Source organism: Sycon ciliatum, chromosome 8 (genome assembly GCF_964019385.1).
Source record: "Sycon ciliatum chromosome 8, ocSycCili1.1, whole genome shotgun sequence".
In the NCBI taxonomy this organism is placed as follows: Eukaryota; Metazoa; Porifera; class Calcarea; order Leucosolenida; family Sycettidae; genus Sycon; species Sycon ciliatum.
The window spans coordinates 5,241,486-5,264,779 of record NC_088650.1 but is presented as its reverse complement, the minus strand read 5'-3'; the positions used below and the strand labels follow the sequence as shown (position 1 = coordinate 5,264,779).

Sequence of the window (23,294 nt, the reverse complement as noted above, 5' to 3'; positions counted from 1 at the left end):
ACATGGATCACATTACATCACGGGTCACATGATAACACGGGTCACATGATAACATGGGTCACATGATAACACGGGCCACATGACATAACATGGATCACATTACAGCACGTGTCACATGATAACATCGTTGATTACCGATTTACAGCATATGCCATGCATACATGCAGTATGTGTGTTCGATTATCCGGTTCTCTCTCGCCTACCCGGATATTTTAGTGGAAAACGGACGTGTGCGGTTAAGTGAGCTCTGACTCTACTGTATACAGAGGCAGGTCTTTCAATGGCTGTTCTCATCGTTCCTGCAATTGTTCTGCTTGTGTATTGCTTGCTGTTGCTGCAGGCTGGAAGGCGTGCAGCCATCAGCAATCCAGAGAAGAGAATTCTAAAATAATTCTCCCCACTCACCTGTGGTCCGTTGACTCCGAGCTGTGCCACTACCGTTTCGGCAGCGCCGAGCAGAAGGGAGCACGACATTGGCATGGTACCATCAATATAGCCCTGGGCAAAAACAGAAGACAGACACAACCATCAGCATGCTGTACAACACAAATGTCCTTTTATCCATTGGGGTAAATGCCCTGGGGGGGGGGGGGGGTAAACACCCCATTCATGGGGCATCGGCTCAGGTCGGGTGCAAATCTCACCAACTGGGTATATGACTTCCAAATAGTTGACAATGATATGCTTACATCATGAAGGTGGAGCAATGACATCATGTTGATCTAACAGTGACATCATACTGATGTAGTAATGACATCATGGTGATCTAGCAACTGAGTGAGTAGCAACACCACCCTACCTCATACTCATAGTTGAACGAGGTGGCGCGGTTCATCTTGAGGAATCCGCCACCACGGCTTGAAGGTCCACGGAACAGAGCATGGTAGTTAGCTGTGCATTGGTGGGAAACAAGATGATGGACAGTTCGCAGTGCTTAAATCAAATGAACACCAACTCCCTTGCATATACTTATGGCTAAGTATGTTGCTTGATACCATACCATAGCATAGAGGGAAGCATGTTTTTGAAGACAGATGGTCCAGGTAGGTGGGTGGGTAGGTAGGTGGGTGGGTGGGTAGGTAGGTGGGTAGGTATTTGAATTCGCAGAACCAAACGGGCGGTGTCGCTCCATTACATGGAAGCGAATGGAAACAATAAATTATTGTAGAAAATAGCCGAATATGATTGCAGCGTGTGGTACAACGCAAAGAACACTCAGCCAATGAATAACGTTAGAACAAAACACAGAGGTTTTCTTCGGGAAGGCGGTAGACAGCATCCGACTGGTACTATGGAGTATAGCAACGGTTCAAAGGTAGTGTGCAATAGTGGTGTTCAAAGGTAGTGTGCAATAGTGGTGTGCTCGCAAGACACAACGGGAGGCAGGCACATTTGAACCGGTGGTACTGGGTATTTTTCTCGGGGAATTGTGTTTTATGATTAGACTCGGGTGGAGAGCGAAGGATTAATTTATAAGAAGAAAAACATCAAAGAGCTACAAGTTACTGTAGAACGGGTAATTTTAGCGACTCGGAGTTGTGACAAAGCTTCCAAACTCTCTCTTGTGTAATTTTAGCGACTATTAATTTTAGCGTTTTCCCATTGTCAACCGGTTAGCGACGTTTTATTTTAGCGATTTGCAGCGATTTTACTCACGGATCACCAGTGCACTACTAATGTCTCGACGGATTAGCGACTTGAAACTTTAGCGAAAATGAGTAGATCGCTAAATTCGCTAGGGTTTTTACGTCGCTAAAATTACCCGTTCTACAGTACATGTATAATATCCACTAACACCACCCGTTACTTTACAATCAGTACCGTTGGTCAGTGTCGTCCAATGTTATCGCATGAGCTGCGTGTAAAGTAACTGGTGGTGTTAGTGGATAGTGTAGAGTAACTTGTAGCTCTTTGGCCCTTCTTCTTTTCTATGAATTGTGTGTTCCCTCCCCAGGCGCGTGCCCCGTATGGGTTCCTGGGTGTCCGGAACCCCCTTTTTTCGCTCAAAATGCAGGATTTTGCTTCATTTTTTAAAATGTTCCTGCGGGAGGCCCCCGGAACCCCCCCCCCCCTTGTAGGGCACTGGCGCATGCGCCTGCTCCCTATTGTGTGACTTACTGCTGTAGTAGTTGGTGAAGTGGAAACGGCTGACGACAATCTTGCCGATGATCTCTCCAGCTGGATACTTGGCGGTTCCCAGGACCAGGTGATATTTGCCGGCGTACATGTTGGCCACATCCGCCATGTTGGCCTGGAAGAAAAACCAGGATCCCTGTGCCGCACAAAACACCAGCAGCAAGCAAGCAACTCCTAGTTATTTTTATTTTATTTTCCCTATTTACCTTTTTTCCCCATGTACCAAAGCCTCTTGAACGTGCAGAATAAATACAAGGGCAACCGCAACAGGAAGAACTAAAATGGAGTGATGGGTTGCTGGACTGGATTTGTCACCATTGCTTTCTTTGCTTGCTCTCTTCGGGTTCTTCATCCCGTGCCGCATCACCCAGTTTCCGACACCCAGTTTGTTGTCGAATAAAAGGCAAACTCCTCGGTAACAAAGCAAAAATTCCGGTTTAGGCAAAATGTCTCATCCCTGCTACAAAACTCAATCTGCTCGGGCACGAGCCACACTCACCCGTACACCTAGTCTGTCCACTGCTAATCATGCATTTCCGTTAATCAAGCATTCCAAACCATCCATTTGATGTCAATCTCACTCTATTTTCTCTTATTGGCCACTGGCCATCGTGAGAATAAAGATTCGAAAAACACAGTGGCAGCAGAGAAAGAGAGACATTGTGCGTCATGAAAGAGAGACATTGTGCGTCATGAATTCCGCCCTTCACCCGAAAAAAATGCCCTGCGGGGTATTTTGACATTGACGGTTTTTTTCGAGGATTCTCCAAAGGTGAGTGGATGCCTAGTACTTATCACAGGGATTGCTCCTCTCCTTGATACAGGTACTTCCCCCTCCTAAAGAGTATGAGGTAAGAAGGGAGAGGTACTGGTAATAAAGGGAAGGGAAAACACCTGTCAGGGTATGGAGGTACTGTACAAGCAGAAATATTCGTCTGGAATTTAATTTCGTCTTTTTCGTCCAAGGAGCTTTTCGATTAAATAAAATGCCGGACAAATGTCGATTTGTCCAGCTTTACAAAACACTCTTATGATCCATGGACGAAATTTTCAACCGGACGAACTCCCTTTCTTTGGAGTTGGACAAAATTATTGACCGACGAAAGTTTCTGCCTGCACAGTATTTGCCTCGGTCTGAGGGTATTTGCCTGGTTCTGAGGGCACTTGCCTGTGTCTGAATGTATTTTGCCTTGGCGTGAATGTACTTGCCTCGGTCTGAGGGTACTTGCCGGGGTCATAAGGTACTTGGCAGGGCCTTAAGGTACTTGGCAGGGTCTTAAGGTACTTGGCAGGGTCTTAGATTCGAAGGCACTTTCAGGGTCAGAAGGTACTTGCCTGGGTAAGAAGGTACTTGACTGGGTCAGAAGTTACTTGACTGGGTCAGAAAGTACTTGACTGGGTCAGAAAGTACTTGACTGGGTCGGAAAGTACTTGACTGGGTCAGAAGGTACATTGTACTTGACTGGGTCTACTTGCCTTGTCTGAATGTCCCTGCAACTGCAAGGGTTCGAAAACTACTTACAAAGTATGTATAGATATCGGTGAGGTCTGCGATGAATACTGATCTCTCGTCGTACACATGAATGCTAGTGATGACGGCCGTCTCGTTGTTCTTGTGCACTTCACAGTACAGACCTGTGTGTGTGTGGGTACGTGTGTGTGTGTGTTTGTGTGTGTGTGTGTGTGTGTGTGTGTGTGTGTGTGCGTGTTTGTGTTTGTGTGTGTGTACGTGTTTGTGTGTGTGGGTGTGTGTTTGTGTGTGCGTGCGTGTGTACATGCGTGTTTGTGTGTGCACATTCGCACATGCATGCATCCACATGACGATGCACGCACCGGTGTATATGTTACAGAGAAAGAGAGTAGCAGAGAAGAAGGTTAGCGGGCAAGGCTAAAACCTGCTATATGGTGAGACAAAGTATTAGTGTTGGTATGCAAGCTCAGTAACATAAATTTTTGATTCACACATAATTATGCACACACAGTGACACACACACACACACACCATTGGACCATCGGATGCCCATCGCCGGAGGCGATGATAGCGATGCTACAGCAGAAGCCATAGCAGCTTGTGCTGGGATTGCACCATTCAACAGCTTGCAAGGCTGAAGAATAGACCGCCACTATTCAGCCTGGTCTACACCACACAGCTATGAAGTGGCTTTTTCTGGCCAGTGAATCCCTACTTTTTGGTCTTTTTTATTTATTTTTCCCCGCACACACATCACACCACATACTCTGGCATGCACTGGCTGTTGGTAACCACCCAGGAGAATGAAAGAAAAGTCAGGAAGAGTCTGAGAAAGAGAAGAAAGACGTGTGTGACCATATTCGTCGGGAATCGAACCCGCAACCTATCGATTCCACACACACACACACACACACACACACACACACACACACACACACACACACATGCACGCACGCACGCACACGCACACACACACACACACACACACACACACACACACACACACACACACACACACACACACACACACACACACACACACACACACACACACACGTCTCCTTACCCACAACAGTCAGATAGCATCTGCAGCCGACCACAAATCCGCTTGTCGGAACGGCGGACAGCGACGGACTGGCCTGAGTTGCCAGAACGCCAACCTCTGCAACACAGCAATGGAGGAAAAGACACCAAGTTCAAACACAAAGAGTTGGTGGACAAGCCATTGATTAGCCACTCTCATTGTGGTATCAAAAAATTCTTTATCCACTGATGATGTTGCTTAGAACAACGAAACGTCTGGAAAAGTATCGTGCATATTTCTATCTTTATTAATCATATACACCACTCTTCGTCTAGAAAGAATACTTTTTTGATATTCAAACACAAAGCCTATTGCTGCACAACTTGTGATGTATACAGGATTTCCCTTTCTCCCCCCCCCCCCCCCCTACACCCCTTTCTTAAACTCCATTATCACATTCGCTTCCATGCAATTGGGCTTGTAGCCCGTGTGTACTTGTGAATTAGAATAAAGAAAATTGAATAAAATCCTCACATAACGAAAACTTGTTTGGATCCAAATTTTCTCTACACTATTTCTTCCTATTTTCATGGTTTTATTGCACATTGTCTCCACCGTTTTACATTGCATGAACAAAGTGTACACAAATGTCGACACAGCTTGTCTTATTGATCGCGGTTATAAAATTATTGTCTCCTCGCCATTGTTTACATGCAATCCATACATACATTGCTGTAGGCTTGCTCGGCAGCTTCATAAAAATACAAGTGGTGAGGAGCAGACCTGCTCTTTCACAAGTACTGTAAGTCTACCAATTTTCTGCCCGTTCAAATTTCGGCCTCCCAGGGTTATAAGTTATAACCCATTTCGGCCGCATCAAATTTTCATCCTGTACTGCTGCCGCCTGTATACACTGTCACACTGAACCTTGGAAAACAAAATTTCGGCCGCAACAAATTTTCGGCTAAACATTACCAGGCCGAAAATAGCCGAAAATAAACATGCGCCGAATATTTGTAGACGTACAGTACACTGCAGTCATACAAATCTTTTTCTTCGTACTCGAAGTACAGTAAAACCTGGTGTGAGCGACCGCTGGGTTTAGCGACCACCTGCTCTTAACGACCGTCTTTCCATGCACCGACAGCTCTACGCAGACACTGTGGGACCTGGTTCTAAAGACCACCTGGCTTTAACGACCGCTTTTGCTTGCACCGTGGGGTGGTCGCTTAAACCAGGCTTTGCTGTACTGTGTTTTCCGTGTTTTTCTCTCTTTGGTGGAGGCTTGCTTGTTGTATCCTTGGCTCTCGGCCGTTCCTTTATCGCCATCATAATATTGGGCACAATTGCCCGTTTGGTCTGCGATACAAAATACAATTTCAACAACAACTAATGAACTGTATACATTACTATACAGTGTGTCTGTTTAGCCATAGACAAGTGTATCCGTGTGATACGGCTAGCACGCCATTACTCACCTCTGAACTCCAGTTCGACGTTGCCTCGGATTTCGCCGCTCGGGTACTTGTCGGTAGTGACCAGGACGTATGCCGTTCCGTTGCCAATGGAGACCAGCATGTCACGGCTAACGTTGGGAATGATGCCGTTAGCCTGAACAGGAATATTCATGTGTGTGCACAGGAACACACACACACACATACGAGTGCACGTGAACACACACACACACAAGGAAAAATTGAAACACAAACACCAAGCCAAGATTTGCTTTTTGGCAAAAACCATTATCAGGATTGAAATTTCTTCTGTAAGTAATGATGTAACATTATCATGCACGCACATACGAGCGTGCAGGCGTGCATGTACACACACACACACACACACACATACACACACATGCACACTCACGTATCCCCCCCCCCCACACACAATCCCTAACAAACACGCTACTTACATTTGCACCGTCGAAGGTTGGCATGAAGTCGAAGACGGGAGCCATCTTGGAAGCATATCCCACTGGACCTCCGACGTAGAGGCTGATGTTCTTGGGCGGTCCTGACAAGCCCCAGAGAGCCATGTTGTAACGGATACCATTTCCTGCAAGTACATTTTTGAAATTGGTGAAAGCAAAGACGTCCTTCTTCAGCAACTTAGAAGTCAAGAGTATGCGGCCATTACATTGTGCATTGGCTTTGCTTTCCCCGGCAAAAGGCAAGGAACTTTATTTCAGATGCCCCCCCCCCCCCCCCACACACACACACTCATACTCCTACAGGCCCCGGGAACAACCTGCAGAACATTACAAGGCCTGCACTGTACGCGGGCTTCGATTACGCACTTGAATCGATTCATGAATGGAATCTCGCCGTTCGATTTCGCGTCCTGAGCACTGGAATCGATCCGAAATCCATTCACCCTATCCACATGGCGTGATGTGAATAGCGCGAATCGATTCATGAATGGACTCATGAATCGATTAGCAGGCATAATGGAACGCACTCAGTACGAAGAGTATGGCTGGTTATGCACGGTTCTGCCAATGGGAGTAAGAGTGTGCAACTCGACGATCTCTCGACCAAAGGCGAAATTTTCAACAGAGGCTTTTCATACACAATGGCAAGCAAACACAAAACCTCTCGATTGCAAGATCCAGGCTCTGTCCAGCTCGCCAGCCGTGAGATCGGCCATACGGGAGAATACAACAACTACCCCAACACAATACTACAGTCCATTCGCCAAACGGGGGCGGGGCCCTTGCCGACACACTAACAATACATTGTATTTGTTTGGAAAAAATACTTTCTGCACATATTCTGATAATTTTTTTCACCGTATCCACTTTATTCACTGGTTTGGGGGAAAGATGCAAACGGGAAAAGTCTGAAGAAAAGATTGACAGTCATCACCAGGACTTGAACCAGTGATGCACTTTATCTCAGACTTAAAATATCGGGTATAATATTTATGACCTATAGAAGTCATCGACTCCCACGATCCTGAAAAAGAAGGAAGTGAGACTGTGAAAAATCTATGGGCCCAGGTTTGGTGAATGGACTGTAGGATTGAAAGAGGAGGACTGGTGTTGAGAAACCAAGGATTACCATCGTAGTAGAACGTCGTCTTTCCGACGGCCGATGTTGCCGAGGCCTTCACCGATCCGTCCACAGTTCCCACTCCGAAGCCGGAGAGAAGCGCACGGTATTGCACTGCAAGAACAGACGTGGTGTGAAATGAACACACGCACACATACACACACAAACACATGATGGCACATAGGCACAGACATGGAGATGGATGCTCAGACAGACACACACACAGATGCAGACACATACACACATGCACACAGACAAACACACATGCACACAGACACAGACAAGCCCAGACACACAGACACACACACACAGACACACAGACACAGACACAGACACAGACACAGACACACACACACATACACACACACAGGTGTGAAAGCAGATATACACCACTACCAACTTACAGTCTTGTGGTGTGACGTTTGGCCTCATGAAGCCGTTGAGTTCTCCGCCAGGATTGGCCTGTGTGCCGAGACGAAGCTGCAGGCTGTAGCGCCCCAGCAGTGGGTACCACTTCGGGGACTGGCCGTACAGCGCCATGACAGACTGTGTGTTCCGCAGACCGGACAGGTGAAATGCACGCAAACACACACACACACACACACAAATACGGAAAGGGAAACAAACACGCACACACAGATTAGTTGACGATCGACATTTTGCATGATCCACATCGTACATATATACCAGTAAACATTTTTCAAGTTAGAGGCACACAGCCACATGCTATTAAAAATCACTCATTACTGAAGCTCCAAGTGTAAGGATTCGGGCGAAGCACCCATCGATCCATCAAAACATTTAAACGCGTTCTTCATTGGGGTTGAATCTGGCCGGCTGCCGAGAGTGCGAGAGAGATTGGAGAGAGATAGAGTGGCGTGGCGTGGAGGAGAGGGGGATTCAATCCTGTCAGCCATCCGATGGGTAAGGCAGAGACACGCGGCACACACATTCACCCGCAATACACAACTGAGAGGACACGGAACCCAGCACAAAAGCCCAATACAGTCAGGCCTCGCTTAACCGCACACATCCGTTTTTCACAAAAATGCCCGGATAGGCGAGGGACCGGATTATCGAACACACATACTGCATGTATGCATGGCATATGCTATAAATAATATTATTGGTAACCAACGATTTTCTTCCAGATGGCTCGGAGGGATCCGGATAAAAGAGGACCGGATAAGCGAGGTCTGACTGTACATTCATCAACATCAGAACAACAACTCACGTGCGATTGAACAACGGTGTTCAGAAGCGATGCTCCGATCGGGGTCGTCTGCGTGTCGGCAAAGTTCGCCTGGGTTAGAGGTCCGGAGAGTCCTTGGATCTGCCACTGGACACGGGCACCGCCAGAGTAGTCAAAGGATAGCGTTGCCCACGCCGCTCCACCCGTTGGGCTTGAAGAACCCGATGTTAGTGTGGCCGTCTCGGCTGAGAAAAAACAGAGTCAAGGAGAGGAGCATATGACAGTGCGATAAATAAAACAATGGATGCCGGCATAATACCATGAAACAATCATGCAATGAAAATTTGCACAAAATGAAAAAAATGTATAAAAAACGTTTTCATTGGTTTGAGGGGAAAGATGCAAGCGGGAAAAGTTTATGAATCATTTTTTTAATAAGAATGGGTGACAATAATAGCTATCATGGAAATCTTTTAACATACTGGGCTGCGGAAACAGTCAATTCACGCCAACGCACACACACACACACACACACGCACACACATACGCATGCACAAACACCCACACACACACACACACACACACACACACACACATACATACACACACATGCATACACACGAAAATCAACAGCATATCAAAAATAGGCTTACTGCGCTGGTCGAGAACAATCGATCCGACTAGCTCTCCAAACGGATATCCAGTCGTAACCACGACGACGAGCCACTCTGCCGAGTTGAGCTGGTCCAGCTGGTAAGTGGACAGCTTGGGGAAAGTCCCCTCAACCTGCAGCCACAACCAAGCCCAATCCACATACAAACATGTCCATGCAATCGTCTTATCGAGACGGGCTTTGGGGACAGAAGCACAACTCTCCCTTACCAGGTAGCCCAAATTGCGCCCACCACCACACACTCACACAAGTGCCCTGGCGGGTGGTAGCATTTTTCAAAATTTCGAAATTCTATCCAAACGAACTAGGGATATTGTTCAATGATAGAGTAACGGCAATAGTCACGAGTACAGTAAAACCTGTCAAGGCAACCACTCGGATAAGGCGACCACCTGTCCAAGAGGACCGCTACAACCAGGACCAAGGGATGCTATTCTCAGTCAAATAACCCTGGATAAGGAGGCCACCTGGCTACAAAGACCACGTTTTGAAGGTCCCTTGACTCTTGAGCGGTCGTCTTAGGCAGTTTTCACTGTATACATGCTTCTCATGATTGTGAACATGTTCAGCACACTTACATATCCAACATCCAATGATAGAACACAGGGGCGAAGCTGGTCCACCTCTTGGAGCGGCGCACAGCCGCTAGCTGGACTATCATTGTGTGTAGGATGACTGGTGCATGCCATCAGGGTCATAACGTGCATGATGCTGAAGCTATGTTGACATCTTTAGGGGGGGGGGGGGGGGGGGGGGGGGTGCACGAGCCCCGATGCCCCATGCGGGCTATGTAGTGAGCTGGCGAGAATGTACTGCCGGATAACTGGAATACAAGCAGGCCTCACTTAAGCGCACACATCCGATTTCCACAGAAATATCTGGATAGGCGAGGGAACCGGATAATCGAACACACATACTGTATGTATGCATGACGTATGCTGTAAATAGGTGACCAACAATTTTCTTCCGGATGGCGAGGGATTCGGCTAAAAGAGGACCGGATAAGCGAGGTCTGACTGTGACAAGAGACTATAACAGACAGCAGTGTGAATGTACCACATCATGAAGGTGTGAGTACGACACATGCAGTGATGTGTAGAATGCAACACACGACAGCTAGGTGGTGTGAGAACAACGCAGTCACTATCCCTATAGGCTATTATTTATTATTTATTTATTTATTTATTTTATTCCAAGCAATACATGGCTGGGGTAGCCAATGACCACTTTGCGTGGCGATTGCAGGGTTTTTATAGCCAACCATGGCTAAGCGCCTGGAACAGCACTATTCGTGGTATATATGTGTCCCATTATGGTCAACACGCTTACGTATCCAAATCCAATGTCATAGTTGGCGATCGGCACGGCAAACTGAGCTTGATTGGTGCTGTTCAGGATCAGGATGGAGCTGACGGCCGTGTCGAGAGCGTACGTCTGAGCGCCGCACACACACACACACACACACACACACACACACACACACACACACACACACACACACACACACACACAACTTAAAGCAGGGTAAAGCTCCGTCATCCCAGTTCTGCATATTAACGTTAGGAGATCCCCTCTGATATAGGCTATGCCTTTGGGAAGTCCTTTAAACAATAAATACAAATAAATACAAATAAATACAAATATCCGTATCCTAGCCGCAACAAAGTACCCGCACACATCTTCCAACGTACATCACGGAGGGGGCATGCCATGTGTATATTCACATCAGTTTGTCATGTGACTAAATTTGTGCAGAAAGTGATCATGACATGTGGGCAGTGGAATCAACATGGCCGATATCACGTGACCCATAGATGCACGGGCTGAGTGGAGTTGGAACCAACATGGCTTTTTCAAATGGCCATGCGACCGACGAAAAACCACACTATATTAAAGCTTATCATTGTAAACGTACCCCTGCCGCCACCCTTGGCAGCATGGCTTTAAACTTACCCCCCCCCCCCCCTTGACAGCATGGCTTTAAACTTACCCCCCCCCCCTCTTGACAGCATGGCTACCCCCCCCCCCCCCCCCCGCCATTGACAGCAGCATGGCTACAGCAGTGCCTGCCTGTGCATGTACGTGTTGAGATATTACCTTGATAAAGTAGTGCAGGTCGTTATTGGTGTCCAGTGCGAACACGCAGGCACCAGTAGCCGAGGTGAGTACCGTGGGTCTTGATGCGCCGCTCAGCAATGAATGGTAGATCACTACATACGTTACCATCAAATACATGCGCACGCACGCACACACACACACACACACAGAGGAAGCAAAACAGGCCAGCTTTAAAGAGCGGTGAACATCTTTAAAAAATTACCAAACCAGCCAGGTTTCAAGATGTTAAATCTTAGCAACTTATAATTATCTCAGGTTTGAAGTCAGTACAGTGCACGGTGAACTTAGGTGTGAAATTTCTCCCCCAATTCGTCATGCAAAAATGTCAACCAACGTCATCGCTGTGGGTGCTAGCCTTGAGCGACATGCTTTCTCCTGCAGAGCTTGAATGGACAGTTACTCGTCTTCTAGAACACCTCCTCCTCCTCCTCTGCCCTTACCAGGTGGTCCATTGCGCACGACAGGATTCTTGAATTGGCTGGGAGTGCCGGTCAGTGTGGCGGCGCATGTGGAGCAAGAGGCCAGGTTGACGCGCACGCGCCGATGGGACAGCGCGTAGATGTGCTGAGCCGTGGGCTGGAACGTGCCGCGAATCTGCAGAAACACAGAGAGAGAGAGAGAGAGAGAGAGAGAGAGAGAGAGAGAGAGAGAGAGAGAGAGAGAGAGAGAGAGAGAGAGAGTGAGAGAGTGAGAGAAGATGTTTCCTTACGTTAGTGTGGCATGTCAACGAGGCTAGCAAGATACAGATGTTAATGTGCTGAGTGTGTAAAAAAAGACGTACAGTAAAATCTCTTAAGGCCACCACTTAGATAAGGCGACCAGCTGTCCTAGAATACCACTGAAACCAGGACCAAGGGATGATATGTCCAGTCAAATGACCCTGGATAAGCAGACCACCTGGATAAGGAGACCACCTGGATAAGGAGACCACCTGGATAAGGAGACCACCTGGATAAGGAGACCACCTGGATAAGGAGACCACCTGGATAAGGAGACCACCTGGATAAGGAGACCACCTGGATACAGTGACCACGTTTCGAAAGTCCCTTGAGCGGTTGCCTTGGTTACATGTTTCACGGCATTTCCATTTTGTTTTGTACACATTCAAAACTGCCCTTCTTTTCAGTTTCTATCTCTCTGCACTGTCTCTCCCCTTCTTTTCAAATCCCTCAAGCTGAGAAATACAATCCTCTCTGCCCCCATCTTGCCCATCTTGGGGTTCGAACCTAAGAATCTATAACCTAAAAATCTATATCCACTCAAGCTCTACAAAAGAAACACCCCCAACTGTGAAAAATATACTTTCTATCAAATGATGCAACTCCTACACATGTATGTGTGTGTGTGTGCGTGTGTGTGTGTGTGTGTGTGTGTGTGTGTGTATGTGACACCGGTTGGTACGACCTCGCAGCTGAACGTGGCGAGTGGATCCAGTCCATCTCGGATGCTATTGTTGCACGGCGCTTACGCCTTGAAACGACAGCCAAGTCAGTGTGTTGTGCGATCTGTGAGCGACTCTTCGCCAGTGAAAGCGGACTTCGGCGGCACAAATGCAGGGAAGAGCGACTGAAGCCGATCCATGAACAGGCCGGTGCTGTGTTGTGCGAAACGTGCCATCGTTGGTTTGCTAGCCGAGGTGGATTTGCTGTGCACAGCTGCTCTCCCAGTCTTGGTGACGCTCCAGTTCCAGAGATTGTTGCACCTCGCCCACCTGATTGCAGCCAATGTCATTACCACTGCCACACCTGTGACCGCTGTTTCCGGAGCAAAGCTGGGCACCGCCGGCACAACTGCAACTCCAACCGCAGAACATGCAGCTCTGGCTCTGAGCGCCGCACCATCCCATGCCCGACCTGCTCTCGGAAGTTCACACGTCTCCAGTACCTGGCTCAACACAAATGCAAGAAGTAACTCTGCCCTCCTTGCCTCTTTGAGGCACTGCATCACCTTTAGGTGGCAGTTTCAAGGTTCAAGGTGTGTGTATGTGCGTGTGTATGGAAAAATGAAAAATTGAAAAAATTGGGATTCACTGGCCAGAAAAAGTCACTTCAAACAGCTGTGTGGCGGGATACCAGGCTAAAATTAGTGGCGGTCAATTCATCAGCTTTGCAAGCTGTTGAATGGTGTAATCCCAGCACAAGTTGCTATGTCTAACATAGCTGTTCGCTATCATCGCTTCTACGATGGGCAGGTCTGAGGTGTGTGTGTATGTGTGTGTGTGTGTGTGTGTGTGTGTGTGTGTGTGTGTGTGTGTGTGTGTGTGTGTGTGTGTGTGTGTGTGTGTGTGTGTGTGCGTCTGGTTCTCACTAGAAACAAGCAATAATAACGCCCCAGCACAAACACTCACCACGCTGCTGTGACCGATATAGCGGCTGAGATCGGTGGAGAAGGTGTTCTCTGCATCGGTCATGATGATACTACTGAGGTTCTGGCCTGCAGCGCTCAGCTGACTACCCATAAGGTACACGACCTGCACGTGCATGAGACCAAAGTCGTCCAGCTCAAAGCGCACTGTGCCGGCCATGTTGGTGATCGGCCCGCTGGGCTGCAGGATGTCGGTGTAGGCTGCACACACGTACACACACACAGATACAGACACACACACACACGTACATACACACGTACACGTACACGCACACACACACACACACACACACACACACACACACACACACACACACACACACACACACACACACACACACACAGAGAAACGAACATAAAGAGAGGGGAAAAGCACTTGCCAGGCATCCCTGACCCACTTCGTCCCACCTTTCGGAATGTTCCTAGCATTGGCTGTAATTTCCACCAGCACCTTCTGAAACGCACGGTTTCCTTCCACTGTACTGTGCACAGACTGGCTATTATGGGGCTATGGCTATTATACATTATCAGCTGCGTAGGGGTTTCCATCGCTCACTGGAGTGGAATCTATTCAGTAAGAAACAACCTTTGCTTTAAACAAACGGCGAGGAGACAGTAATTTGATAACTGCAATCAATATGTCAATTCAGCTTGTCTTAGGGATTGCGGTTATCAAACCTTCACTTCCTTTCGTTCTTCCTTACTTTTCTTGTCTCTACTTTTCCACATCAACCTTCAAATGTTTACTCCCCAAGTGGGTCCATTGCTAATTGTCTGATGCCTGTTTTGATCAACACTATAAATACAGTGTACAGAAACAACTAAATTCTCCAGCATTGCTGGCTTTCTCACTTTGCCGCTGCACCAGGATTTGGCCGCGCAGCTCTCCGTTCGGGTTTGTCTGCGTTCCCACGACGATGTAGTAATGGCCGGCCAGGAGCTCGCGGAAGAACGAGGCGTTCTTGCTCAGGAAGAAACCGTGGATCTGAGCAGGTGATGAAAGACAAACACAGCGTTACACAACGGGAATGTCAGCACAACTTAAAACTGAGCTTTGTGTTCTCATAGAGTTTTGATAGAGTCTTGGCTGGAGGGAAACAAATCAGCGCACGAAGCACAGACACCATATCGTTTCGACGAGGCCTTTTTCGTACGATTACCTTCCTTGTCGAACACAATGGTGATTAACACGGCAGCAACCAAGTCCTTGTAACCGGCACTTTGGCGGTCAGAGCAGTCAAAGAGCGGTGACTGTAAAGCGACAAATTTTCGGCCCATTCAAATTTCGGCCTCCCAGGGCTAAAACCCCATTTCAGCCTAATCAACTTTTCGGTCTGTACTGCTGTCGCCTGTATACACTGTCACGCTGAACCTTGCAAAACAAAATTTCCGCCGCAACACATTTTCGGCCAAACATGACCAGGCCGAAAATAGCCGAAAATAAATATGCGATGAATGTTTGTTGACGTACGGTACAGAGTTTTACAAACCCTCAAAGGAGTGTCAGCACACTTCTTCGATATCTCATCCAGTTTTCTAAAGCCCTCAGGGGAATGTGTATGATATCTATTCACATTATCATGCCCGTGCCTATGGAGAAGTAAAATGAAGCTAAACAAAAAGACAGAACTAGGTCTTCGGGATTAGCAGAGTGCCGTAATGTCGCCAAGGCGACATAACAATGCTATCTTCCGGTCCGATATGCCCCCCCCCACCTTACCGTAAATCCATTTAGGTAGGACATCAGGTCGAGGACTTTCGGCCCCGTTTGTCCACGTGGGGCAGGACCGGCCAGGTAAGCATTGACGATGGGGCTCGTTGGGTTGCGGATGGAGAGCTGCAATTTACGCAGGCATAGCGGGCGTGTGTACGTACATGAGTAACGCACAAGTCGGTGCACATAAACACACAAATATACACACATGCATGCGCACGCATGCACGCCCACATAGACTTGACGTCCTGGCCTGTTTGAATCAAACTTTCCAAAGGTTCAACTCTAAGGGTGGAAAAACCTTTTTTGATTCTAAGGATAGGCAAACTTCCGTCCGAAGTTGCAACAAAAACAATACACAATTCCAAGCAGCATACAACAGGAGTGACACAAACGACTCACGTGGAAATGGAGCGATCCGTCTTGCTGCACCTCAAAGACGCCGGCACCGCCGGCGGATGTCGTCATGGCGTTGGGAGTGACTTGGGAACCAGTGAGCAGTGTGGCAAGGTCAACTACGCAGTGGGGATAGAACACCATCAATAGAGTTTTAATACACTCATACGTGGGTTATCCGGACCCCAAAGCGATTGGCAGTGCGGCCATCTTTCCAGGATTCCTTTTGAATCTCTCTCCCCTCTCCCGGGGAGACCCACGTGATCAGTTAGACAATATGTGACATCAGACACTGGACTCTACGAGACAAGAACCCAAATACAACAGCATGCGTAAATCATACTCGACCGGATTTTCGCAACACAAACATACTCGACTCTCCCGTATCGTCAGCATTGACTGCCTCCAGGGGACCTTGCAGAGCCAGTCCACTGGTGGTGTACACGCTGCACTTGCCAGACGTGTAAAGCTGATAAAACTGATAGATATCAGTGTGGGTGGTGTAGTCGGAGAGCAGCAGACGACCTTCGGCCTGCGAACAGAGGGAACGTGTGGGCAAGAATGCAAACAAACACGCAATCACACACACACACACACATACACACACACACACACACACGTAAACACGCATACAGACGGACGGACGGACGGACAGACGGACAAACAGACAGACAGGCACACACACACACACACACAGATGCAAACACACAATCACATATTGGCGTTGGCGGGGATTCAAAATTGGCACAGCACAGTTCTTCACAAAGGGGATGCCAGGGACGTTAAAAATGCTAAACGTTGTCCCTAAACACTCTGTACTTTAACCTATACTGGTCAAAGCCCATAGCAGTTTGTGATCTGAAATTTTTCAACCAAATTGAAAAGATGAAATGGGCCGAAACTTAGAGCTTTGATAAAATGTTGAGGGAACTGTTAAAAACGACGCCCTTGAACTTTTGGTCGTGAGCACTCATGATCAAATATTCAAGGACGTTTTTTTCCGGACATTTCCCTCAACTTTTTCATCGAAGCTCTCAGGTTCTTTTCGCTGAATGCGGCACATAATTATGGTGCTCTAATTTCACAGAGAAGGCTTCAGAAGACAGCATCAAGTCTCACATGGCAGTGCAGCAGTGGTTAAACTCACATAATACGTTCCGTGACTGGCTTCCAGCAAGATCACTCCACTCAGCTGGGAGAAGAGCTGGCTGCTGGTCGACCCGGCATCAAGTCGGAGTGTCGGCGGAGTCGTCAGGCCTAGTAGACCTGTCATGTAGACCTAGGGGATAGAAGAGATTGGACAAACGGAAACGAAGGGAGGGAGGGGGGGGGGGGACCAACAGGCGGATAGACAAATAGACGGAGTTAGTTGGCGACCAGAACGATGACAAAAAAATGTCACGGTTCACGTGAGACCCAGCTGGAGGCCCAGTTTTGCACATCCGTAGGAACGCCACCATCCTCTACGGATCAAGGTGCAGATGCAGCATCTGATGACAAACTGGCAACTGAATCCGATCAAAGAGGTTTTATGCACCGGCAAGAGGAGATTGACTAGACGCTGGTACACAGAGACGGAACTGATGACGAAAAAATCACGCTTTGGCCCTGTCAAAATGCGACTGGTAGGTTCAAAACGTGAAGTTTCCATCACTACAGTCAAACCCGTCAAGGCGACCACTCGGATAAGGCGACCACCTACCTTAGAAGACCATTACAACCAGGATGCAGGGATGCTATTTCCAGCCAAAGGACCCTGGATAAGGAGACCATCTGGTAACAGAGACCATGGTTTGAAGGTCCCTTGAGCGGTCGTCTTAGACAGGGTTCACTGTAGTTCTGCCTCTGTTTACATTATCGTCTATTCACTTTACTCTTGTAGAAGAAAGACAGACTGATAGACTAGTCGGTAGGCATTAGGCCTTGAACATGCCTAACATGCAGCACAGCATACAGTATAGCACAGCACAACACACACACACACGTACACACACACACACACGTACACACACACGTACACACACACACGTACACACACACACACACACACACACAGCACTCATCGCATACCTTGTAGACAAGACTGCCGTCTCTATCGAGAGAGAACTGAGCGTAGCCACTGCCTGTGCCCGTCGTTGCTGGTGTGAGGGCGGCGGAGAATGCTGTACACATACACACACATACACACACACACACACATACACACACACACACACACACACACACACACACACACACACACACACACAGACATACACACACACACACACACACACACACACACACACACACACACACACACACATGTACTTCATCATACTGTTATGGGCCGATGGGTGAATCATACAACAAACTCCAGGCTAGAATCGATCACAACCCCGTAATTTGTCACATGACCAAGGGGAATACCCTCTGTGTTTTGGTCCACATGTCCATATATGTTTCAGGGCATGGTGCTGTTGAGGTCCTGCTGCTTCAGGGCATGGTGCTGTGGTGGCTAAGCACACAGTGCAGTAGGCACTCACATCGCTTGCTCATGCGGAGTGGCCTCTGCAGTAGCACTGAACCACTGCCATCCAGGGCCTGGATCCACAGCTTTCCCATCGTCAGCATATTCTTCACTGTGCTGTTCCAGTCATTGATAGTTGCCTGTGCCACAGACAAACCAAACACACACAGAGAGAGGCAGAGAGAGAGAGAGAGAGAGAGAGAGAGAGAGAGAGTGAGGAAATGCAAGCGCGTAGCTCGCATGGGGCGGCGGGGGTGGGGGTGGCGGGGGCACGTGCACCCCCCCCCCCCCCCCCCCCCCCCTAAAAGTTTTGGCCTAGGTTCAGCGTGCGCGTTATGACCATGAATGACCTGCACCGCCATCCTACACATATTTTGTATGCGGCCGTGCACCCCCCTAGAAGGCGGACCAGCTACGCCCCTGTGAATGAGTGAGTGAGCGAGAAACTGAGTGAGTGAGTGTACGATGAGTGTATGGTGAGTGTACGACGAGTGTATGATGAGTGCATGGGTAAGTAGGTAAGCCACTGAGAGTTGACATGTCCAGCAATTCTGGTGGAGAGTTGGCAATCATGCCTGATACCCCAGCACATCTCATGTCGCATACCAGTCATGGACCCCTTGTTCACTCCAATGAACATTGCACTTCTGACAGACCAGGCGGTTAGGCAAATGGACGGTCGGAAAATGGATAGGCGGATACTAGTAGACAGAGAGGCTGACTTAGAAGGAAACAAGCCGAGAGGCAGATGGACAGACAGACAGATGGACAGACAGACAGATGGACAGACAGACAGATGGACAGACAGACAGATGGACAGACAGACAGATGGACACACAGACAGATGGACAGACAGACAGATGGACAGACAGACAGATGGACAGACAGACAGATGGACAGACAGACAGATGGACAGACAGACAGATGGACAGACAGACAGATGGACAGACAGACAGATGGACAGACAGACAGATGGACAGGCGGATGGATGGACAAACGGACAGACAGACGGACGGATGGATAGACAGATGGACGGCGGACGGGCAAACATGCGAACGTAAAGACAAACAGACGAATGGACGGACGGACAGACGAATGGACAGACATACTGACAATTGCACAGCGATCCTCAACTCACAGTTGCGTAATTGTTGGTAGCGGTGAAGTTGTCGTGGAAGTAGACATTGGAGTTACTGTCCATCACGCGGAAGGTCTGCACCTCGTCATTGTCGCCGATAACGATAGTGTAGAGAATGACGCTGACGGGGGATAGGTATGCAAACGAGAAGCCCATGTACTCCGACGGTCCCGTGGGTGTCATTACGCCCTCGAAGTGATCTGCGGGAAGCAGGGACAACGACGACGACGACGCACAGAGGTGCCAGAAAAATCACGCACACGAGCATGCACGTGGACACACATAAACGCACACGCGCACACGCACACATGCATACACAGAAAGAATGAATCAATTAATCAATGACTAAGCAAGACAGGAAGAAAGGAAGGAAGAAAAAAGATGACAATCCAAGGTGAGCCAATACCAGGAGCAAATAAATTCTGTCATTTTAATACAAGAATTGTTTCTGACAGCCGCCTTTGCCAAGGGGAATGTTATCTGAGAAGTCCATGCCGGGAATGTGCCAGAGCAAAGCAAGGTCAGCTGATTTTGAGGCATTGGCCAATATCCCCGCATTGCATGCTGATACAGAAAAACCTGTAACTAAAGACCACCGTGACTAGCGACCAGCCTGGTACTACAGTAAAACCTGTAACTAAAGACCACCGTGACTAGCGACCAGCGTGGTACTACAGACCACTTTGCCAGGCACGGACGGTCTCACATTCACATTATGGTTGCGCGGTGCAAACCTCTAGCTAAGGACCACCTGCCACTAAAGACCGCTTTCTCTGGCCCCAAGGGTGGTCGCTAGTTACATGTTTGACTGTACATAGATCTATATACACATCGCTAGCTGATACATTGGTCATAGATCTATATACACATCTCATGCTGATACATTGGTCATAGATCTATATACACATCGCTAGCTGATACATTGGTCATAGATCTATATACACATCTCATGCTGATACATTGGTCATAGATCTATATACACATCGCTAGCTGATACATTGGTCATAGATCTATATACACATCGCTAGCTGATACATTGGTCATAGATCTATATACACATCGCTAGCTGATACATTGGTCATAGATCTATATACACATCGCTAGCTGATACATTGGTCATAGATCTATATCCACATCTCATGCTGATACATTGGTCATAGATCTATATACACATCGCTAGCTGATACATTGGGTCATAGATCTATATACACATCGCTAGCCTGATACATTGGTCAACGGCCTATGTCCACATTGCTAGCTGATACTGGTCAATGGCCTATATCCACATTGCTAGCTGATACATTGGTCATCGGCTTATATGCAGATCTCATGCTGACAAACGATATGCTTAACCTCACACCCAGTTATTGAGATACAATGAGAATACAACTGGCTGTTCATAAGGTTGAGGGAGTTGACAATAGGAAAAATACTGAAGAAGAAAAAAAAACAGCACAAGGACTCGAACCGGGGACCCTCGATTATTGCCAGCGATGCTCTATCACTAAGGTATGCTTTGTCGGCAAAGAACCCCCCCCCGGCCGTTGTGGTTGAGAAGATAGATCCTAGCAGTGGTACTGTATGTGTGTGTGTGTGTATGTGCATGCCAGCATGTGTGTGTCTGTGTCTGCCTGCACGTGTACTTGTGTGTGCATGCAAGCGTGCGTGTGTGTGTCTGTGTGCGTGCGTGCGTACTCGAATGTTTTGTGGTACATGCACATTAGCGGGTTTTCACGTTTTCACTCACAGAATCCGAATCCTTCGCTGATGCTGGGAGAGAGAGGCCCGGTGATGTCCTGAATCAATCCCATCGGTCCCGTGCTGGCCGAGATTTCGTACTGGCTGTTGAGAGCGCCAAGGAACCAGGGAATGTCCGGCCTGGACTCGCCTTCAGCTTGCTATTATGGTTAGCAACAAGGGGAAGAAGAGACAGTGAAGATAATCACGCCGCTGTGAGTGCCTAGAAATGCGCTACGCCGGTGGCTGCCGTCACACGATCAATGATTGTAATCGCTACATTTTCACTCACAGAGCAACCTGGACTCACCCTGAGCTTGCGCAGTGTGGTTAGCAACAGGAGAAAGAAGAGACATGAAGATCATCGCGCCGCTGTGAGTGCCTAGAAATATATTACTCTGGTGGCTGCAGTGTCGTCAGTTGGAGTGGATGTGGATTTTGTTTCAGCTGACACTCCCCATGGCGAATTGTTAGAACAAGACGTCATTGAATGAATGAGCCAATAATTTCCTTTCTTTACCCAAACTGGACACAAGTCTATTCCATTCCTTGGTGCTGACCGCTTGAATGCGCTGCCTGAATCCCTTCGCACTGATCACATCCCTAATTCATTTTGCCAGGAAGTCAATACATACATTCACCTCGGGCACCCGGTCAGACGGCCGTAGGGCCTGCCGGGAATGCCCAAGTAAAATAATAGAATACAATACAAATATCCAGATCCAGACATCTCTACAGGGGGGTTCCAGTTTAGCCAAAACTAAATAGCTGATGTATGTACATGTGCATGCATATGGTTTCCAGTAGTCACGTGCGTTAGCAAAATTCAGTAGGGGCACAACGACTTGATGTTTAGCTGCATCACGTCTAGAATGCGCACACCGACAGCAGTTGAATGCCGGTATCACATCAGTCAGTATTGTGCTGATTGTTGCACGTTCTGACTCACCGGTATCATGCTTATATTTTGTTTGTGTAGGACACTGGAGTATGTACCCAGTGTGCTGACAGTGCTCAACACCACGGCGGAGACAGAGCGTGATACAGAAGAACAAGGACAATCAAGGCTTGTTTGCTGCTACTTTAAGTTTCATGCTTTCGCAATCATCAGGCAACATGGATAACTTGTAAACATCTGGTCCTTCTTTTTTCACTTTAATCATTGGCTCCCAATCCGAGTCTTTTACAGATATGCAATGGAACCTACCCCAGCACCTTCGAAGTCGGCGAAGAAATCGGACACTGGCGCGGGCACAGACGGACCGGTGGTGGACCAGCGCGTGAAGGCCTTGACAGAGCGGACGCTGTTCGTGAGTCCGGCGATGAGCAGCGTGTAGTGGAAGGTGCCGAAGTGATCGACGAGAGCGGTGCCCACGCCTGCACCGGTGGTCCTGGTGCCTGCCCCACCGCCGGACATGAATGAGTAGAAGACTGTGAAGAGAGCGGAACAGACGGATGAACAGACAGATGGATAGGCATATGGACAGACAGATTCATTTTGACTTCATATGTGCCAGACGTTTCCAAAATTGCTGGTATCATAGCTGCCTCCCAGGCAGAGATCACAATTGGGTCTCAACAAATCTGTCCTGCAATCTGCCAGGAAACATCGGGGGGGGGGGGGGGGGGGGGGGTATTTGATTGGGCCATGGGGCTCTTTGCCAACCACACACCGCTTGTTCTCTATTGAAAATATAAAATGGAGGTGTACGGCGATTGCCTAACAACGTGCATGAAACGAGTGATACCAACAAAAGTGAAGCGTGCTACTC

General features: G+C 48.2%; 1 protein-coding gene across 1 annotated transcript in view; it reads right to left on the bottom strand.

Moving 5' to 3' along the window:
- LOC135822896 (uncharacterized) overlaps positions 1–22,952 on the bottom strand; it is a 51,229-nt gene extending 28,277 nt beyond the window's left edge. The window contains exons 1-25 of the mRNA XM_065335732.1: positions 22,730–22,952; positions 21,533–21,683; positions 19,786–19,985; positions 18,664–18,787; positions 18,209–18,300; positions 17,286–17,417; positions 16,511–16,670; positions 16,145–16,257; positions 15,749–15,865; positions 14,881–15,013; positions 14,012–14,229; positions 12,105–12,258; positions 11,644–11,756; positions 10,876–10,980; positions 9,527–9,659; positions 8,916–9,118; positions 8,086–8,227; positions 7,691–7,795; positions 6,544–6,686; positions 6,110–6,242; positions 4,674–4,769; positions 3,659–3,771; positions 2,119–2,272; positions 800–891; positions 406–498 (exon numbers count right to left, since the gene is read on the bottom strand). Of these exons, the coding sequence (XP_065191804.1) occupies positions 406–498; positions 800–891; positions 2,119–2,272; positions 3,659–3,771; positions 4,674–4,769; positions 6,110–6,242; positions 6,544–6,686; positions 7,691–7,795; positions 8,086–8,227; positions 8,916–9,118; positions 9,527–9,659; positions 10,876–10,980; positions 11,644–11,756; positions 12,105–12,258; positions 14,012–14,229; positions 14,881–15,013; positions 15,749–15,865; positions 16,145–16,257; positions 16,511–16,670; positions 17,286–17,417; positions 18,209–18,300; positions 18,664–18,787; positions 19,786–19,985; positions 21,533–21,683; positions 22,730–22,939 (3,429 nt within the window). The 5' untranslated portion in view covers positions 22,940–22,952. The remainder of the gene's footprint in view (positions 1–405; positions 499–799; positions 892–2,118; positions 2,273–3,658; positions 3,772–4,673; positions 4,770–6,109; positions 6,243–6,543; positions 6,687–7,690; positions 7,796–8,085; positions 8,228–8,915; positions 9,119–9,526; positions 9,660–10,875; positions 10,981–11,643; positions 11,757–12,104; positions 12,259–14,011; positions 14,230–14,880; positions 15,014–15,748; positions 15,866–16,144; positions 16,258–16,510; positions 16,671–17,285; positions 17,418–18,208; positions 18,301–18,663; positions 18,788–19,785; positions 19,986–21,532; positions 21,684–22,729) is intronic.
- Positions 22,953–23,294: the final 342 nt, after the last annotated feature.